Source organism: Desmodus rotundus, chromosome 11, assembly GCF_022682495.2.
Source record: "Desmodus rotundus isolate HL8 chromosome 11, HLdesRot8A.1, whole genome shotgun sequence".
In the NCBI taxonomy this organism is placed as follows: Eukaryota; Metazoa; Chordata; class Mammalia; order Chiroptera; family Phyllostomidae; genus Desmodus; species Desmodus rotundus.
The window spans coordinates 70,636,565-70,651,948 of record NC_071397.1 but is presented as its reverse complement, the minus strand read 5'-3'; the positions used below and the strand labels follow the sequence as shown (position 1 = coordinate 70,651,948).

Below are 15,384 nucleotides of genomic sequence, written 5' to 3'. Positions count from 1 at the left end.
GGCTGAAAGTCCAACATCTGCATGCCAGCACGGCCAGTGAAGGCCCTCTTCTGGCTCACAGACTTACTGCATCTTCCGGTGGCGGGAGCTGGGGAGTTCCCTGGGATCCTTTCCCTAAAAGCACAGGCCCCATTCGTGAGGACGCCACTTTCAGAACCTAATCATCTCAGAAAGGCCCTGCTTTCTACCCTTACCTTTGGGGGTTAGGATTTTAACATGAATTTTGAGGTGATATGCAGACTATATCGAACTATCATAGAAGTTTTTCAGCCTTTTTAAGTTTACATAAATGAAATTGTGTTGTTTCTTTTTTGTTTTTTGAGAAGAAACAAACTTTTATTCAATCAAAAATATAATACTTATGCATTCTTAGTGTAAAATAATTTATTAAAGCAGGTAGTGGAGAATGTCTTTTTTAAAAACAATTATTTTATTGTTGTTCAAGTACAGTTGTCTGCATTTACCCTCCACCACTGCCCCCCACCCCAGCTGTCCCCACCTCCCTCCCCTGCTTCCACCCCACCTTGGTTTAGTCCATGTGTCCTTTATAGTTGTTCCTGGAAACCCTCCACACTTCCCCCCCATTAAAACAATCTGACAGTAACCAGAGAGAAGGTGGGAGGAAACTGTGTTGTTTCAGTTTGAATTTCTCTGCTGGTGAGTTTGAATCTGTGTACTAGTTAACCATTTGAGTTTTCATTTTGTTTTTTACATTTTTAAAAATATTCAAGCAATTCCAAGGCATTTTTCTTTATCATTCAGATACATGAAACCATGCAGACAGCTTTTACGCTTGTGATAATGCACCTATGACTAGGTGTCCTCTTTTACATTTATAAATTTCAGGACTATCTTGTCTTCCTTTGTACCACACTCATGGTTAAAATAGAAGATATTGTTTCCTAGACCTCAGAAACTTATAACCTTGTAAGTTATTATACTATTTCCATGGTGCTTTATGCTATTCATAACATTTTTTGAAAATTCAGATCCTTGCTTACCATGTAAGAAAGCAATTAGGCCATATCCTTAATTTTGCTGAAGAGAAAGTAGAGACCCAGGTTCGATAAATGATCTGCTTGTGCTCTGGTAACTGACAGAGTAAGACTAGAACTTAGATTTGTATTTTACAGTGTCCCTCAAATCTGCATCTTGTTTAGCAAAGCATCTCTAATTTCTCTGTGTTTTCTTTTTCTGCCCCTACCTCTTCAGTACTTATTGTGAATCTGGGAATTTCCAAGGTTACTTATGTCTGAATCGGCAGGGTCAGTGAGGGGAGTTGAGTAAGGTGTTTTTGCAGTTATTGTGGAGGAAAGCAGGTGTAAAAAGATAGTCATTTATCTTGTTTACCTCTATGTTATCTAATTGTAGAACTAATGGATGGTAAATTAAAGAAAATAGAAAATATGAGTAATAAGAATGGAAGAAGGAAAGCAATGAAAAAAACGTAGCAGAAATGAAGACAGTAACCTATTTCCCATGGCCTTCAGTTTCTCTCTCCTTTTTTCCTTTGTCCTTAAGACTGAATATACAGTTTATATTTTAAAATTTTGATTAAAATGGATTCTGTTAATGATATGTTGAAAAAATGTAAGTTAGAAATGGTAGCCAATCTGATGTTAGCCAAAGTCTGAGAAAGACTTTGTTATTTCCTTATTCTGATTTCTGCTAAGAGAGATATTCACTTCTGTACTTATTACCATGAATATATGTGTAATCTCTTTGTGAAATATCAAATTATGTAAGGTATTCTGTAACAGTGTTTAGAAAGCTGTATATTAATGATGAACATTCTTTGTTAGTGCATATTTTATGTATAAAATTCCCTTCCTTGGGGAAAAAAACATTACCTCTACAAATAATTGTCGTTTGTAAGAAGAGACCATTGTACTTTTGGTTACTGAAGAGTAATCAAACAGCTTTAAAAAAACTTTTAAATAATCAAACAGCTTAAAAAAAACTGGCAGCCAATATAAATTTATTAATGAGGAAATTTATAATTGAAGAACCAATCTAAAGAATTAAACATTAAGGTAATAGAATTTAGAGTTGGAAGGAATGTTACTTGACATCTGGTCAAAGTCCCTTATTTTGTGTATGAAGAGTCTTAGACCTAGAGAGAGAAGTGACTTGTTCAAGGTTGAAAAGTTACTCAGTTCCCAGGTTGGGACCAGAACCTAAGTCTGAAATAAAATTGTCAAAAATATTACCTTAGTGTTAACTCATTGTTATAGTTTCTGAGTTTGTTTTTGCTGCTCTTGTTATCTTTACTTGAACTGATGTCTAGTGTTCTAATTTAAAAAATCAGTAACTCCCCATGTAACATGCAAGTAAAACACTAGCATGCTGGGTTTTCCTGTGTCTCACTGTCGTTCCTTATTTATGTTTTTAGATTAGCAGGCATAAAAAGTTCGACTGTGGGGTTCTGGTTACTCAAGTAGCCGCAACAGCAGCAGGTGCAATAGCACTGCAAAAGTCAGGTACGTTTTTCCATTCACTGAGAATTATAATTATTTAAATGAAATGAGCAATCTGATGAAAAATTTAACTGGCATGGTCAAGTATCAGGATATTACTCTAAAAATATTTTTTCCAAGGTAGGCCTTGGGTAAAAGTAAGTTACAGGGCTTCCTTTTTATCTCTTGTTGTCCATGAAATCCCACTGGGAATTTTCTTTTCCTGTGAATTATATACAAATCAGAACAATGGCACATAATGAACTAAACTGAGAAATACTTGATGCTTTAAGAAGTTGCCCTCATCATAAATTGAAAGGGTATCATCCTCTCTCTTGGTACAGTTGCATCTAAGATTTCTTAATGCTCGGTTTCAGCAGCTTGTGTATGCATCAAAATTTACAATCATAATAGTTTTTACATGTGCCATTCCTTACTCCCTTTCTTCTCTTCCTTTCTTGAAAGCTTCCCTCTTGCCACTTAACTTTCACCACTATCTTTGCAGTTTGCAGTCAGCATGTGTCATCCATCCACTGTGGATTGGATTTCTAAGAAGTTCAAATATTGGGAATTAAAGATATTATATCTTAAGATTATCTGATCCCTGAACTGGAGACAAGATGTCATCTCTAATAGAGATGTTGTGATTATATTTTTCATGGGTTATAATTGATAAATCATAACATAAGTGATCACTATTGAGTCTCTTTTTAAATAAAATACTTTCCTATAGCATATTTTGAATATTTTTGGCTGAACTAATTTGGGCTACTTGTATTATGAAACATAATTTCTGGCAGAAGTTGTCCTAAACTGAACCACTTTTTTTTTTTTACTCAGAATACAATCCAGTTTATTTAGTACTCAGGGCACATGGATGAAAGCATTTGGATTTATCTCATGTTTCCCTGTTGATCAAGTTATTAAACTTCTGAACCTCATAATACCAAACTTTTCATGAGAAAGTTCGATGTAATTTTTCATAGGACAAAGGAGAGAAGATTAACACCCTTTGAGTTCTTAGATATGATAGACACCCTATGGTGTCTTAGGTAAGATGTTAGGAACTCAGCAGATAAGATCCCATTTAAACTTCATAGCAGCCCTGGAATGTGGCTCGATTTCAGTTTTCTAATGGGGGAACTGATGCCCCGAGAAGTGTAGGGAGTTTTCTAAGGACATGCACCAATAAACTGTCAGGTTTGTAGTTTGAACCATCATAGTCTCAATTTCAGCATATTCTTCTGAATTCATTTTTCTATCTAGGGGATGCTTTCTCCTCAGATGTTTTTATTATAAAATTACTGATGTGATAATTAGACGTTCTGTTTTACATGTTTTTATATGATATGATTCTTCATAAAGGAACTTAATAATCACTTTCATTCAGATATGTAGTATCTGACTCATGAGAATTTAAAGACTGTACGGAGCCAAGCGTTGTGTAAAATGGAGAACTCTTAAAAACATGGAATTACAAAAAAACAATTACAGTAAGGGAACCTACACTATTCAGATGCCTACCCTGCCCCCTAATACCTCCTTCTGCACACACACACCCCACTTTCAGTCTGCCTTTCAGTGTTGGCTCATTTGCTGAGTAACGTGTAAACCTTACTATTTTTCAAAAAACATGCTCAGAGATGTTATTGTCTAGAGGACAAAATCTGGGACTCAAAATTCAGTTCAAAGGAAAATAATCTTTCAGAATTTCATCAGTACACAGTATTATGATAATGAAGTATAAAAGCATATTAACTAGCAAATATAATTTCTACCAAGTTTAGAGGTAATTATGTGTCTTTGGTCAGTGTGGACCAGTTTTGTCTGAGGAATAATTGTATCTTTCCTATATAATCCAAAGAAATAGCATACTATAAATATGGTGTAAAATAATTATTTTTAGGGTTTGTTAATGCACTCATAACTGAATTATGGGCCAGTCTGGAATGTGGAAGAGATGATGTTAGAGTAACCCATCCCAGAGCTACCCCAGTGGATCCTATTGACCAAAGCTGTCAAAAGGTAAGGAATGATTTTATCTAATAATGTACAGGCTTTAAGTGTGTGTCTCAGAAATTAATTTACCCATACTTTATTCAATTACAGTCAGAAGCCTTTCCTAATGTTTTTCTTTCCTCTCTCTCTTTTTTTTTAATTTTCAAATTAAAAAAAATTCACAATAAATTTAGTGAATGGTAGAAATACTAGTGTTCTCTGTGAGACATGTTTGGAAGGATGTTGTTTTTACATATTTTATTATAAATTTTCTTTCTTAATAAAGAGTAATACTCACCAAGACATGTCACAGAATAAGCAAACATGTAAAAACCCTGAAACAAAAACCTACCAATCAAAATAAAACAAGTAAGGAGGCCTTTGACCTCAAATATAATAGAAACTTTTGGGGAATATTTGAAGAAGGTATAGACAGAGAGAGGATGCCATCATTCAGAGTAATGTAGCAAAACAAACAAACAAACAAACAAACTCTTAAGCACCCACACAATGTTCTATTATAATTCAGTGGCTTTTATGTATTTAACATGTTCTCCAAATTTTACTTAAAAGAAATGATGATTGCTGACTTTCACTTTATGGTTGCCTGGGGAATTTTCATTGAGTGGTATCACAAAATTATCAAAATTAAAACACAGAATAGAAGTGTGCTTTCTGTACTGGTAAACTAGTTCCCTCCAGGGGAAAATACAAACTCAGGAAAAAATAACTTAAACATAACTTAAAAATCAATTGTTTTTTGTGAGTAGCAAAAAACAGACAAAAAATGGAGGGGAGTCAATACAGATGAAAAGAATGATACTGCTTGACATTCTAGATGTAATGGATATTTGCATATTTGCTCAAGGGCGAGTATTGGTGCTCTACGGAAGATCCCACAGGTATTAAAGAACATTAAGGGGATATTATGATTGGCTTTATGCCATGAATTCAACAACTGAGATAAAATTGGCAGACTTCTTAAGACTTACTCTCCTTACTGTGCTTACTGTCCTGGCTGGGTAGCTCAGTTGTTTTGAGCTTCATCCCATACACCAAAAAGGTTGTGGGTTTGATCTGTGCTCAGAGCATATACCTAGGTTGTGGGTTGGATACCCAGTTGGAGTCCATATAGGAGGCAACTGATTGATGTTTCTTTTTCACATTGATATCTCTCTCTCTCTCTACCCTCTTTCTAAAATCAAGAAGTATATCCATGGATGAGGATTAAAAAAATATTCTTACCACCCTGGCTGTATGGCTCAGTGGATTGAGTGCTGGCCTGCAAACCAAAGGGTTGCCGGTTCGATTCCCAGTCAGGGCACTTTACTACTGGGTTATGGGCCAAGTCCCCAGTAGGGGAACCACACATTGAAGAGGCTACCACACATTGATGTTTCTCTCCCTCTCTTTCTCCCTTCCTTTCCCTCTGTCTAAAAATAAATAAAATCTTTAAAAATATATGCTTACCAAAATTGACCTAATATAAAATAGAAAATCTAAATAGCTATGTATTGGTTAAAGAAATTTAATTCATTATCAAAAAGCTTCCCACAAAGAGCTTTTCTGCACTCCCCAGAGAGGGAACCATACAGTATTGTTCTCGGTTCCCACATAGCTTAAACAGAAACTGTCACAATGTTCGGAGACCTTGATGTCCTGCAAATGAAGCAGGAGGGTGTCCTCACATTCCTTGCAGCAAGAACCCATTCAGGTGGCACCAACCTTGACTTCCAAGTGGAACAGCACACCTGCAAAAGGAAAGGTGGCGGCATCTACACCACAAATCTGAAGAGAACCTGGGAGGGGCTTCTGCCTGTGGCTCCTGCCATTGTTGCCACTGAAAATCCCGCTGCTGTCAGTGTCACCCCGTGCAGGAAGCTGCGCTGAAGTTTGCTGCTGCCACTGCAGTCACCCCCATCGCCAGGCACTTCACTCTTGGAACGCTCACTAACCAGACCCTGGCAGCCTTCTGGAAGCCGAGACTTCTATGGTTACTGATCCCAGGGCTGACCACCAGCCCCTCACAGAGGCATCTTATGTCAACCTGACCATCATTGCTCTGTGTCACACAGACTCTCCTCTGAGCTTTGTGGACATTGCCAACCTGGCAACCACAAGGGGGCTACTCAGTGGGTCTGATGTGCTGCTTGCTGGCCCCCGGAAGTGCTACACATGTGTGGCACCATCTCCCGTGAACACCCACGGGAAGTCCTGCCTGATCTCTACTTCTACGGAGATCCTGACAACAATGAAAAGGAAGAGCAGGCCGCTGCTGAAAAGTCCGTGACTAAGTAAGAATTTCAGGGTGCGTGGTCTGCTCTGGCTCCCGAGTCCACTGCTGCCCAGCCTGAGGTCACAGACTGGTCTGAAGGCGCAGGTGTCCTCTGTGCCTATTCAGCGGTTTCCTACTGAAGACTCAGCTGCCACTGAAGACGGGGCTGCAGCTCCCACTGTACAGGCCACTGAGTAGGTAGGAAAAACCACTGAGTGGTCTTAAGCTGTTCTTCTACAAACTCTTAACAGACTGGAAATTCTCAGCATCACTAGCCATTACAGAGATGCAAACTAAGGCCACAATGAGATACCACTTCACACGGTCAGAATGACCATCATAAACAAATCAATGAACAACAAGTGCTGGCGAGGTTGTGGAGAAAAGGGAACCCTAGTGCACTGTTGGTGGGAGTGCAGACTGGTGCAGCTGCTGTGGAAAACACTATGGAATTTCCTCGAAAAACTAATGATGGAACTGCCTTGTGATGCAGCTGACTGCTGGGACTATACCCTAAGAATCCTGAATCACCAATTTAAAAGAACCTGTGCACCCCAATGCTCATAGCAGCACAATTTACAATAGCCAAGTGGTAGAAACAGCCTAAGTGCCCACTGGTCAATGAGTGGATCGAAAAACTGTGGTACATATACACAATGGCATACTATGCAGCAGAAAGATAAAAGGAACTCCTACTTTTCACAACAGCATGGGTAGACCTGGAAAGCATTGTGCCAAGTGAAATAAGCAATAAGCCAGGCAATCAAAGACAAATACCATATGATCTCACCTGTAACTGGAACCTAGCCAACAAAACAAACAAATAAGCAAAATAGAACTAGAGACTTGGAAATAAATAACAAGTTGATGGTGACCAGAGAGGAGGGGAGAGGGGGATAGTGGGAAAAAAGAGGAAGAGGCAAGCAAAGGAACATGAATAGAGGATTCATTGGCACAGATGATAGGGGGATTGACTTCGGGACTCGGGGGGACATGGTAGGGGTGAGCAATGGGAGAAAGGTGGGACAACTGTAACTGAACAACAATAAATAAAAATAAAAAGAAAAAAGAATGGAAATATGGAAGTAAGGTTGATGGAAAATAAAATTTCTAAAAAAAAAGAAAAGAAAAAACCCTTCCTGCAAAGAAAACCAGACAGTTTTTCACCAGTGAATTATACGAAACTTTTATGGGAGAAAGAACACTAATCCCCGACACACACACACTCTTTCAGAAAACAGATGCAGAGGAATCAGTTTCTAACTTATGTTATGCCAGCATAACCTCAACATGGAAACCAGACAAATGTTTCTAAAAAATAAACTTAGTGACTAATATTTCTGGTGAGTATAGACTTAAAATATTTAACAAACTATCAAATTATATCTAGCACTATGTGAAAGGACCATTTAATATAATCAAGTGGGTTTATCCCAAACATACAAAGTTGGGTTAACATTCTAAAATGAAATTCGACTTTACCATATTGACAGAATAAAGAGAAAACTTATATAATGATTTCAATAGATATGGAAACAGTGTTTGAGAAAATTTAATACCCATTTATAAAAACTCATCAGATTTAATCATCAATCTGGTAAGTGCTATTGTTGAAAAACATACATCGTCAACATTTAATGGTGAAATATTGAACATAAAATTTGTTTACTCTTAGCGCTTTTCAATATTTTATTAGGTCTTAGTGCAATGAGGCAAGAAAAAAATAGAAGGCATACAGATTGGAAAGATGTGAAAAAGTATATTTGAGGAATAAAGTACCTAGGAATCAACCTAACCAAGGAGGTAAAAGACCTGTACTCAGAAAACTACACAACACTGAAGAAAGAAATTAAGGAAGACACAAACAAATGGAAACATATACCATGTTCATGGATCGGAAGAATTAACATCATCAAAATGTCCATACTACCCAAAGCAATGTATAGATTCAATGCAATCCCTATTACAGTACCCATGACATATTTCACAGATATAGAACAAACATTTCAGAAATTCATATGGAACCATAAACAACCCTGAATAGCTGCAGCAATTTTGAGAAAGAAGAACAAAGCAGGAGGGATCACAATACCTGATATCAAACTGCATTACAAGGCCGCTGTAATCAAAACAGCCTGGTACTGGCATAAAAACAGGCACATAGACCAATGGAACAGAACAGAGAGCCCAGAAATAAACCCAAGTCTCTACAGTCAATTAATATTTGACAAAGAAAGCAGGAGCATAAAATGGAGTAAAAATAGCCTCTTCAACAATGGTGTTGGGAGAGCTGGACAGCTACATGCAAAAAAATGAAACTCAATCTCCAACTTACACCATACACAAAAGTAAATTCCAGGTGGATAAAAGACTTAAAAGTCATAACACCATAAAAGTCCTAGAGGAAAACATTGGTAGGAAAATCTCAGACATTCCACACAGCAACATCCTCACCGACACATCCCCTAAAGCAAGGGACATAAAGGAAAGAAGAAACAAATGAGACCTCATCAAAATAAAAAGCTTCTGCATGGCTAAAGAAAACAGCATTAAAATACAAAGAGAACCAACAGTTTCAGAAAACATATTTGCCAATGATACCTCAGACTAGGGTCTGATCTCCAAAATATAGAAAGAACTCACACGACTGCACTCCAGGAAGACAAACAACCCAATTAAAAAATGGGCAAAGTACTTGAACAGACAATTCTCCAAGGAGGACATACAGAGGGTCCAGAGACACATGAAAAGATGCTCAGCATCACTAGCCATCAGAGAGAAGCAAATTAAAACCACAACGAGCTACCACCTCACACTGGTCAGAGTGGCCAACATAAACAAATCCACAAAAAATGTTGGAGAGGATGCGGAGAAAAGGGAACCCTAGTGCACTGTTGGTGGGAATGCAGACTGGTGAGGCTACCATGGAAAACAGTATGAATTTCCTCAGAGAACTAAAAATGGAACTACCCTTTGACCCAGCAATTCCGCTGCTGGGATTATACCCTAAGAACCCTGAAACACCAATCCAAAAGAACCTATGCACTCCCATGTTCATAGCAGCACAATTTACAATAGCCAAGTACTGGAAGCAACCTAAGTGCCCATCAGCAAATGAGTGGATCCAAAAACTATGGTACATTTACACAATAGAATTCTACGCAGCAGAGAGAAAGAAGGAGCTTATACCCTTTGCAACAGCATGGATGGAACTGGAGAGCATTATGCTAAGTGAAATAAGCCAGACGGTGAGGGACAAATACCATATGATCTCACCTTTAAGTGGAACATAATCAACAGAAGGAAAAAGCAAACAAAATATAACCAGAGACATTGAAGTTAAGAACAATCTAACAGTAACCAGAGGGGGGTGGGGAGGGGAGAGTGGGGAGAGGGGTTTTCAGGAACTACTATAAAGGACACATGGACAAAACCAAGGGGGAGGGTGGAGGTGGGGTAGGGAGTTGGGTTTGGCTGGGGTGGGGTGGAGGAGTGGAGAGAAAATGCAGACAGCTATAATTGAATAGCAATAAAAAATAAATTTAAATTAAAAAATGTAAATTTGAAAATAGTTTGATTTTCTCATCCAAAAACAAAGAGAAAATTTGCCTTTGAATCACTTTCTGATTACTCCATTAAACACTTTAAAAATACATGTCTGATATGATAAGTATAACTGATACTTTGTCATTCTTAGAACTTCCAAATTCTGATTTGTTTTTTTCTCCCAGTTTTGTCTACCTTCAAAACCATTTTCCTTCATAGCACTGTATTTAATATGTACAATATAATTCCCACTACTTTCTGAAAACACTATGTATGTTCTCTCTTTTTCCAAAATGATAAAGATAGAGCTAATTAACATAGCACCTCTACCTACTTCTGCTACCTCTGCAGTGCTCTCCCTCACTTCTCCCTGCTTTGCTATATAGTGTCACCCCCCTAATATCCTCCCACTCAGTAGTACAACAGCATCAGGTCAGTTAGGGCACTGTTTTAGATCATCTCATAGGGTATTTGTCCTGTACTACACTGTGAGTCCTTGAGGGCAGAGACCATTGTTTCATTCATATTATTATTCTTAGCTTCTGGCACAATTGCTGATAATAAGCTGGCATTAAAATATTTCGAATCAGTAAATTAGTGAATGGATGATCATTATCAGCCTGACGGATTTTGAATTCTTAAGAAAAAGTTCTTGGCTTTAGGTTTAATTTTATGCTGTAGTCTTAAAATATATAAAACTTTTGACCTTGCACTACTTGTCATTGCAACACTGAATCCCATTCTTCAAAACATCAGTGAAACAGAATTATGCTTTATGCTAACATACATTTCAGGGTTACTAACATTGTCGGTTATGTTTGTGGTAACCAGTGATTGCATTTTAATATTCTCTTGAGTTCTGGGAGTGCTCAGCACATCACCGTTTCTCAGTGTGCCAGGGTCTGTCACAAATGCTCACTGGGACAGAAACGGATTTCTTTCTGCTAGAAACAAGCTGATGAAATCTTAAGTTTCTTAAAAATATTGTTTAGGTAGTTTTAGTTCAAATACAATTACTGAATTGTTTTCACCTAGGGTTCTACATAACTTTAGAGTAGTGTGTCAGCAGTTATGATTCTATTATGTGGTCCACATTGTTTTATTTCTTAGGTGGAGGAAGCTCCATAAACACCAAAGGAATTTTCTTGTGTAAATCATATAAAAGCCCTCAATATCATATTGATAAATGTGATTTGTAAAGATCACATATTTTTATGGATAGTGTAAGTTGTCGAAAAGGACATTTATTAAGTTTTTTTAATAATCTGGTTATAATAGATGGGAAAGATTTTAAACATAAAATATTTATTTTTGACAGTATCTACTTATTACTGGATTAATATTAAGGACATTTATGAAATATTTGTATATTCAAATTGTAAAGCATTTAAAGCTTATATTTTATGATAAATTTGATTAAAATAAAACTGTTATGACATCTGTTTTAATCCACTTTTCTAGTCAACACCCTGGTGATTAGTGAATTTTTACAGTGTTTCTATGTATGGCTATGTCTCTGTAGTTTTGGTATAGTTCATTTTATATATAATTAATAGACATATTATTAAAACATCCTTTCCTTCACATCTGTTTTTTTCCCTCCTCTATACTGCATGCTTTTAGCATAGTGTTATCTTTAATTAGGCATTAATTAAATGGCTACTATGCTATTAAATTTATTCTACTTTATGCTAATGTTATTACTATCTAAATAGATACACATTTTAAACCATAAGTATATTATTTTCTTCTTAGAATTGGTTAGAAATTTCATCTTCATTTTATGGAATATTTATGGGAAAAAGGAAAATTTTGATGTGAGTTCATTTTTCATCCTATGGCAGGCAGCATTTGTTAAAAACCAGTGTGTGTGAATTAGCTACTGTTAAGTAATATTGCTTTTGGAATATTAAGGGAAAAATTATGAAATGAATTGTACCTTCCAGGTCCTCAAGCATGGCCTATGGAGCAAGGGTGATGCTGTTAAATAATGTCTGATGATTTTATAGCGATTTTTACTGAGTAAACTTAGCCTGGAAATAAGCAAATACAGATTAGTTTTATGACCAACTTTCTGATTGTGTATCTTTGGCCAGGTCACTTCAGTTCTCTGGTTTTTAAGTTTTCCCATTTATTAAATGAGAGATTGGATGAATTCTTCTTTTTAATTTTCTCAATGTTCCGACTCTAGTGAAAATTCTCAATTTGATTCTTAAATTTTCTGAGCCTGGTAAAAAAATTTAAAAACAACAAACAGGAACATTAATACTTATGAATAAGTACAATTAATACAAAAAACCCCTGTCATGTATGTATTGGCAAAACACAGGGCTTCTAGATGTGGATAGAGTTAATTGGAAAGGCTTCTAGAACAAAACCGTTGTGGAAGCTTATGAAGTGGGATAATGAGTATGTGAGAGGAAGGAGGAGCATGTTGGTAGGCAAGGAAAGTTTATGTGGCAGTCACTTGAAGAAGACCACAGGCAGGTTTGATTGAAGTAGTGATTTCATGCTGAGGATTAATGGGAAATGAGGCTTTTGAGCCTGTGAAGAGAAGAAAGGGTCAATTAGTGAAGTACCTTGAAAGTCACATTAAGGAGTTAGTTTTGATGTTTAGTGATGGGAACCACTGAATGCTTTTGTATAGGGGCTCAGAAGACGGAAATGTGCCTAAGAAAAATATTCAGGTTGTCTTTAAGACAAAATGAGAGTGGGGGCTTAAAAATTTCATGGGGAGATTAACTTGGAAAGATTGTGCCAGAAAATGAGCTACTTTTGATAGGAAAAGCCTTAGCTTTTTAAAATTAATTATAATTAAATTAGTTGGATTTCCAGTGAATGTAGTTAAAGAATAAAGATGACTTTGTGATATAAGTAAAGAATATATAAAATTTATCATCTTGCTCCAAAGTCCCTAAGTATTATTCACTAATATTTTCTTATACATCAGATATAACACATGCAAAGAATGAGAAAGATGGATCTTTTTTTTTTGTCAGAACAAAACTTTTCAAGAGATACATGATATTTTAAAGTATTTTCCAATATTCAACTAATTACAACAGATATGCATTGTCAACATATACATTATTGTTCATGTTAATTAACTATTTTGTACTTATTATATGTATGTATTTCAAATTTATGTGGATTAATTAGGTTTATTAAAAAAAATTAATCCTACAGTCATACTGCTATAAAACTTTACATTAATGATTCTTCTGTGGATGTGGTTTAAAAAAATGAACTTATTAAATGACTTTTCCTTCTCCCTCCCCTAGTCTTTTCTAGCACTGGTGAACTTCTTATCCTATCCTGCTATTTATGAGCTGGTAGGCAATCAAGATCTGCCTAATAAAGCAGAATATTCTCTTCGTGAAGTTCCCACATGTATTATCGTAAGTAATTTTCTTTTTAATTTTTCTCTTTTATAAATGATACTTTCGGAACTTTGTAGTAAAAATGCAATTTGACAGTAAAAAAAGGAATGCTATTTAATGGCACTTAAAGACTGATTTGTTTACCCATGGAATATCAACTTGTGAATCATTTGTGAAGGGAACCTTTGATCTAGGCCTCCTAACAGTTGTGACAAGGTCAACACTCCCCAACAAGGAGAGAGATTTGGAAAATAAAATATGTGTATGAATGAATTTTAGATGACTTATTATGTTATTAGTCACACCAGTGTTGCTCCTTCATTGGCTAGGATAATTAGGGATAAATTGTATTCAAGGAGTGCAATGTATTTTCTCCTTGTATTGTTATGAACTACATATTAACTGCCCCTTGAGGGCAGTATATACATATTTATTTCCTTTGAGATTTATTTCATAATCACACTCCCAGACTGGTATCTTGTTTTTATCACCCAGAGATATTTAGTTCCTCATCTTTGGGTAAGTTTATGAGTTAACACACATATATACATATAAATATATATGCATTAGTAAAGAATTATTTGGTTAATACTGAAATTCCATTATTAATCTTTATATTTTGTTTTTATGACCATTTGTCCAGTGTGGTAGTAGGGTTTTTTTTTTTTTTTTTTTAACACAGTTTTGCTCTCTTGAATATTTTTAGTTCTTGTTAACTCTAAACAGTTTAATTTTCAAAAACTTTCTCTACTATGGGAAATTTTTGATATTTTACCTGAGTAAAATACAAAGATAGGTACTTCTATCACTCCACTTTTATTTTATATCCTCCATTCCTTGAAGTGTTCCAATTTTAACTTGTGCTTACTTGTATCATGATACTTCTTAAGTAGTTTTATAATTAGCCATTCATGTACCTGTCTGTCCTTTAACTTAATTTGTCACCTTGTGGCATTTGGCACAGTTGATCCAACCTTCCTTGTTGTCACTCTCTTCTAGGGTTGTGGTACTGCTGGTTTTCTCCCAGCTTCTCTGATCTCTTCCCACATGGTCTCCTTTGTGGACTTTTCTTTCCCTCTGTCTTGTGTCCTCCAGGCTGATTTCATCCAGTCCCTTGGCTTCAGTTGTGCACTGACAGCTCTCTGACCCGTGCCACTCACTCACTGCCAGATCTATGCCCAGATTCTGCGAGATGATGGATATCCGGAAAACTCATGCGCATCTTAGTTTTATTGTACGCACAATTAATTATAGTGTTTTCTCTATCCTAAATTTATTCTATTTCTTATGTTTTTATCTCAGCCAATGGTACCATCCTCCTTCTGTAGATGCAATGAATTATCATTCATAGATTTTTACCTCTTTAATAACTTCATCTTATTTATTTTTCTATTCCTGTTAAGACCACCTTAGCTCAGACCCTCATTTTTTGCTAAATTACTTCAGTGGGATTCTAACTGCTATTTTTCTTCCAGTCTTAACCTATAATTTATCCTCAAAGCCGTCCTTTAAAAATGAAAACCAGATGCAGTCATTCTGTTGCTTAGAGTCTGCTGATTTCCCTTTGCCTCCATACAAAGTCCATATTCTTTGATGGCATTCAGCTTTTCCTTTTTTCTCAAAGCCTCTTTTTTCCATCCTACTTTCTACTCTCTAACCCCCACATTTTTTGGAGAAGTTTCTTTCTTTCTCTGAAGTCTGGAAGGTACATAACCTTGCTGTTTGGTTA

General features: G+C 36.2%; 1 protein-coding gene across 1 annotated transcript in view; it reads left to right on the top strand.

Annotated features, from left to right (window-relative positions):
• TBC1D32 (TBC1 domain family member 32) overlaps positions 1–15,384 on the top strand; it is a 186,107-nt gene that overhangs the window by 61,702 nt on the left and 109,021 nt on the right. Inside the window, exons 20-22 of the mRNA XM_045188724.2 lie at positions 2,393–2,480; positions 4,363–4,481; positions 13,557–13,673. Of these exons, the coding sequence (XP_045044659.2) occupies positions 2,393–2,480; positions 4,363–4,481; positions 13,557–13,673 (324 nt within the window). The remainder of the gene's footprint in view (positions 1–2,392; positions 2,481–4,362; positions 4,482–13,556; positions 13,674–15,384) is intronic.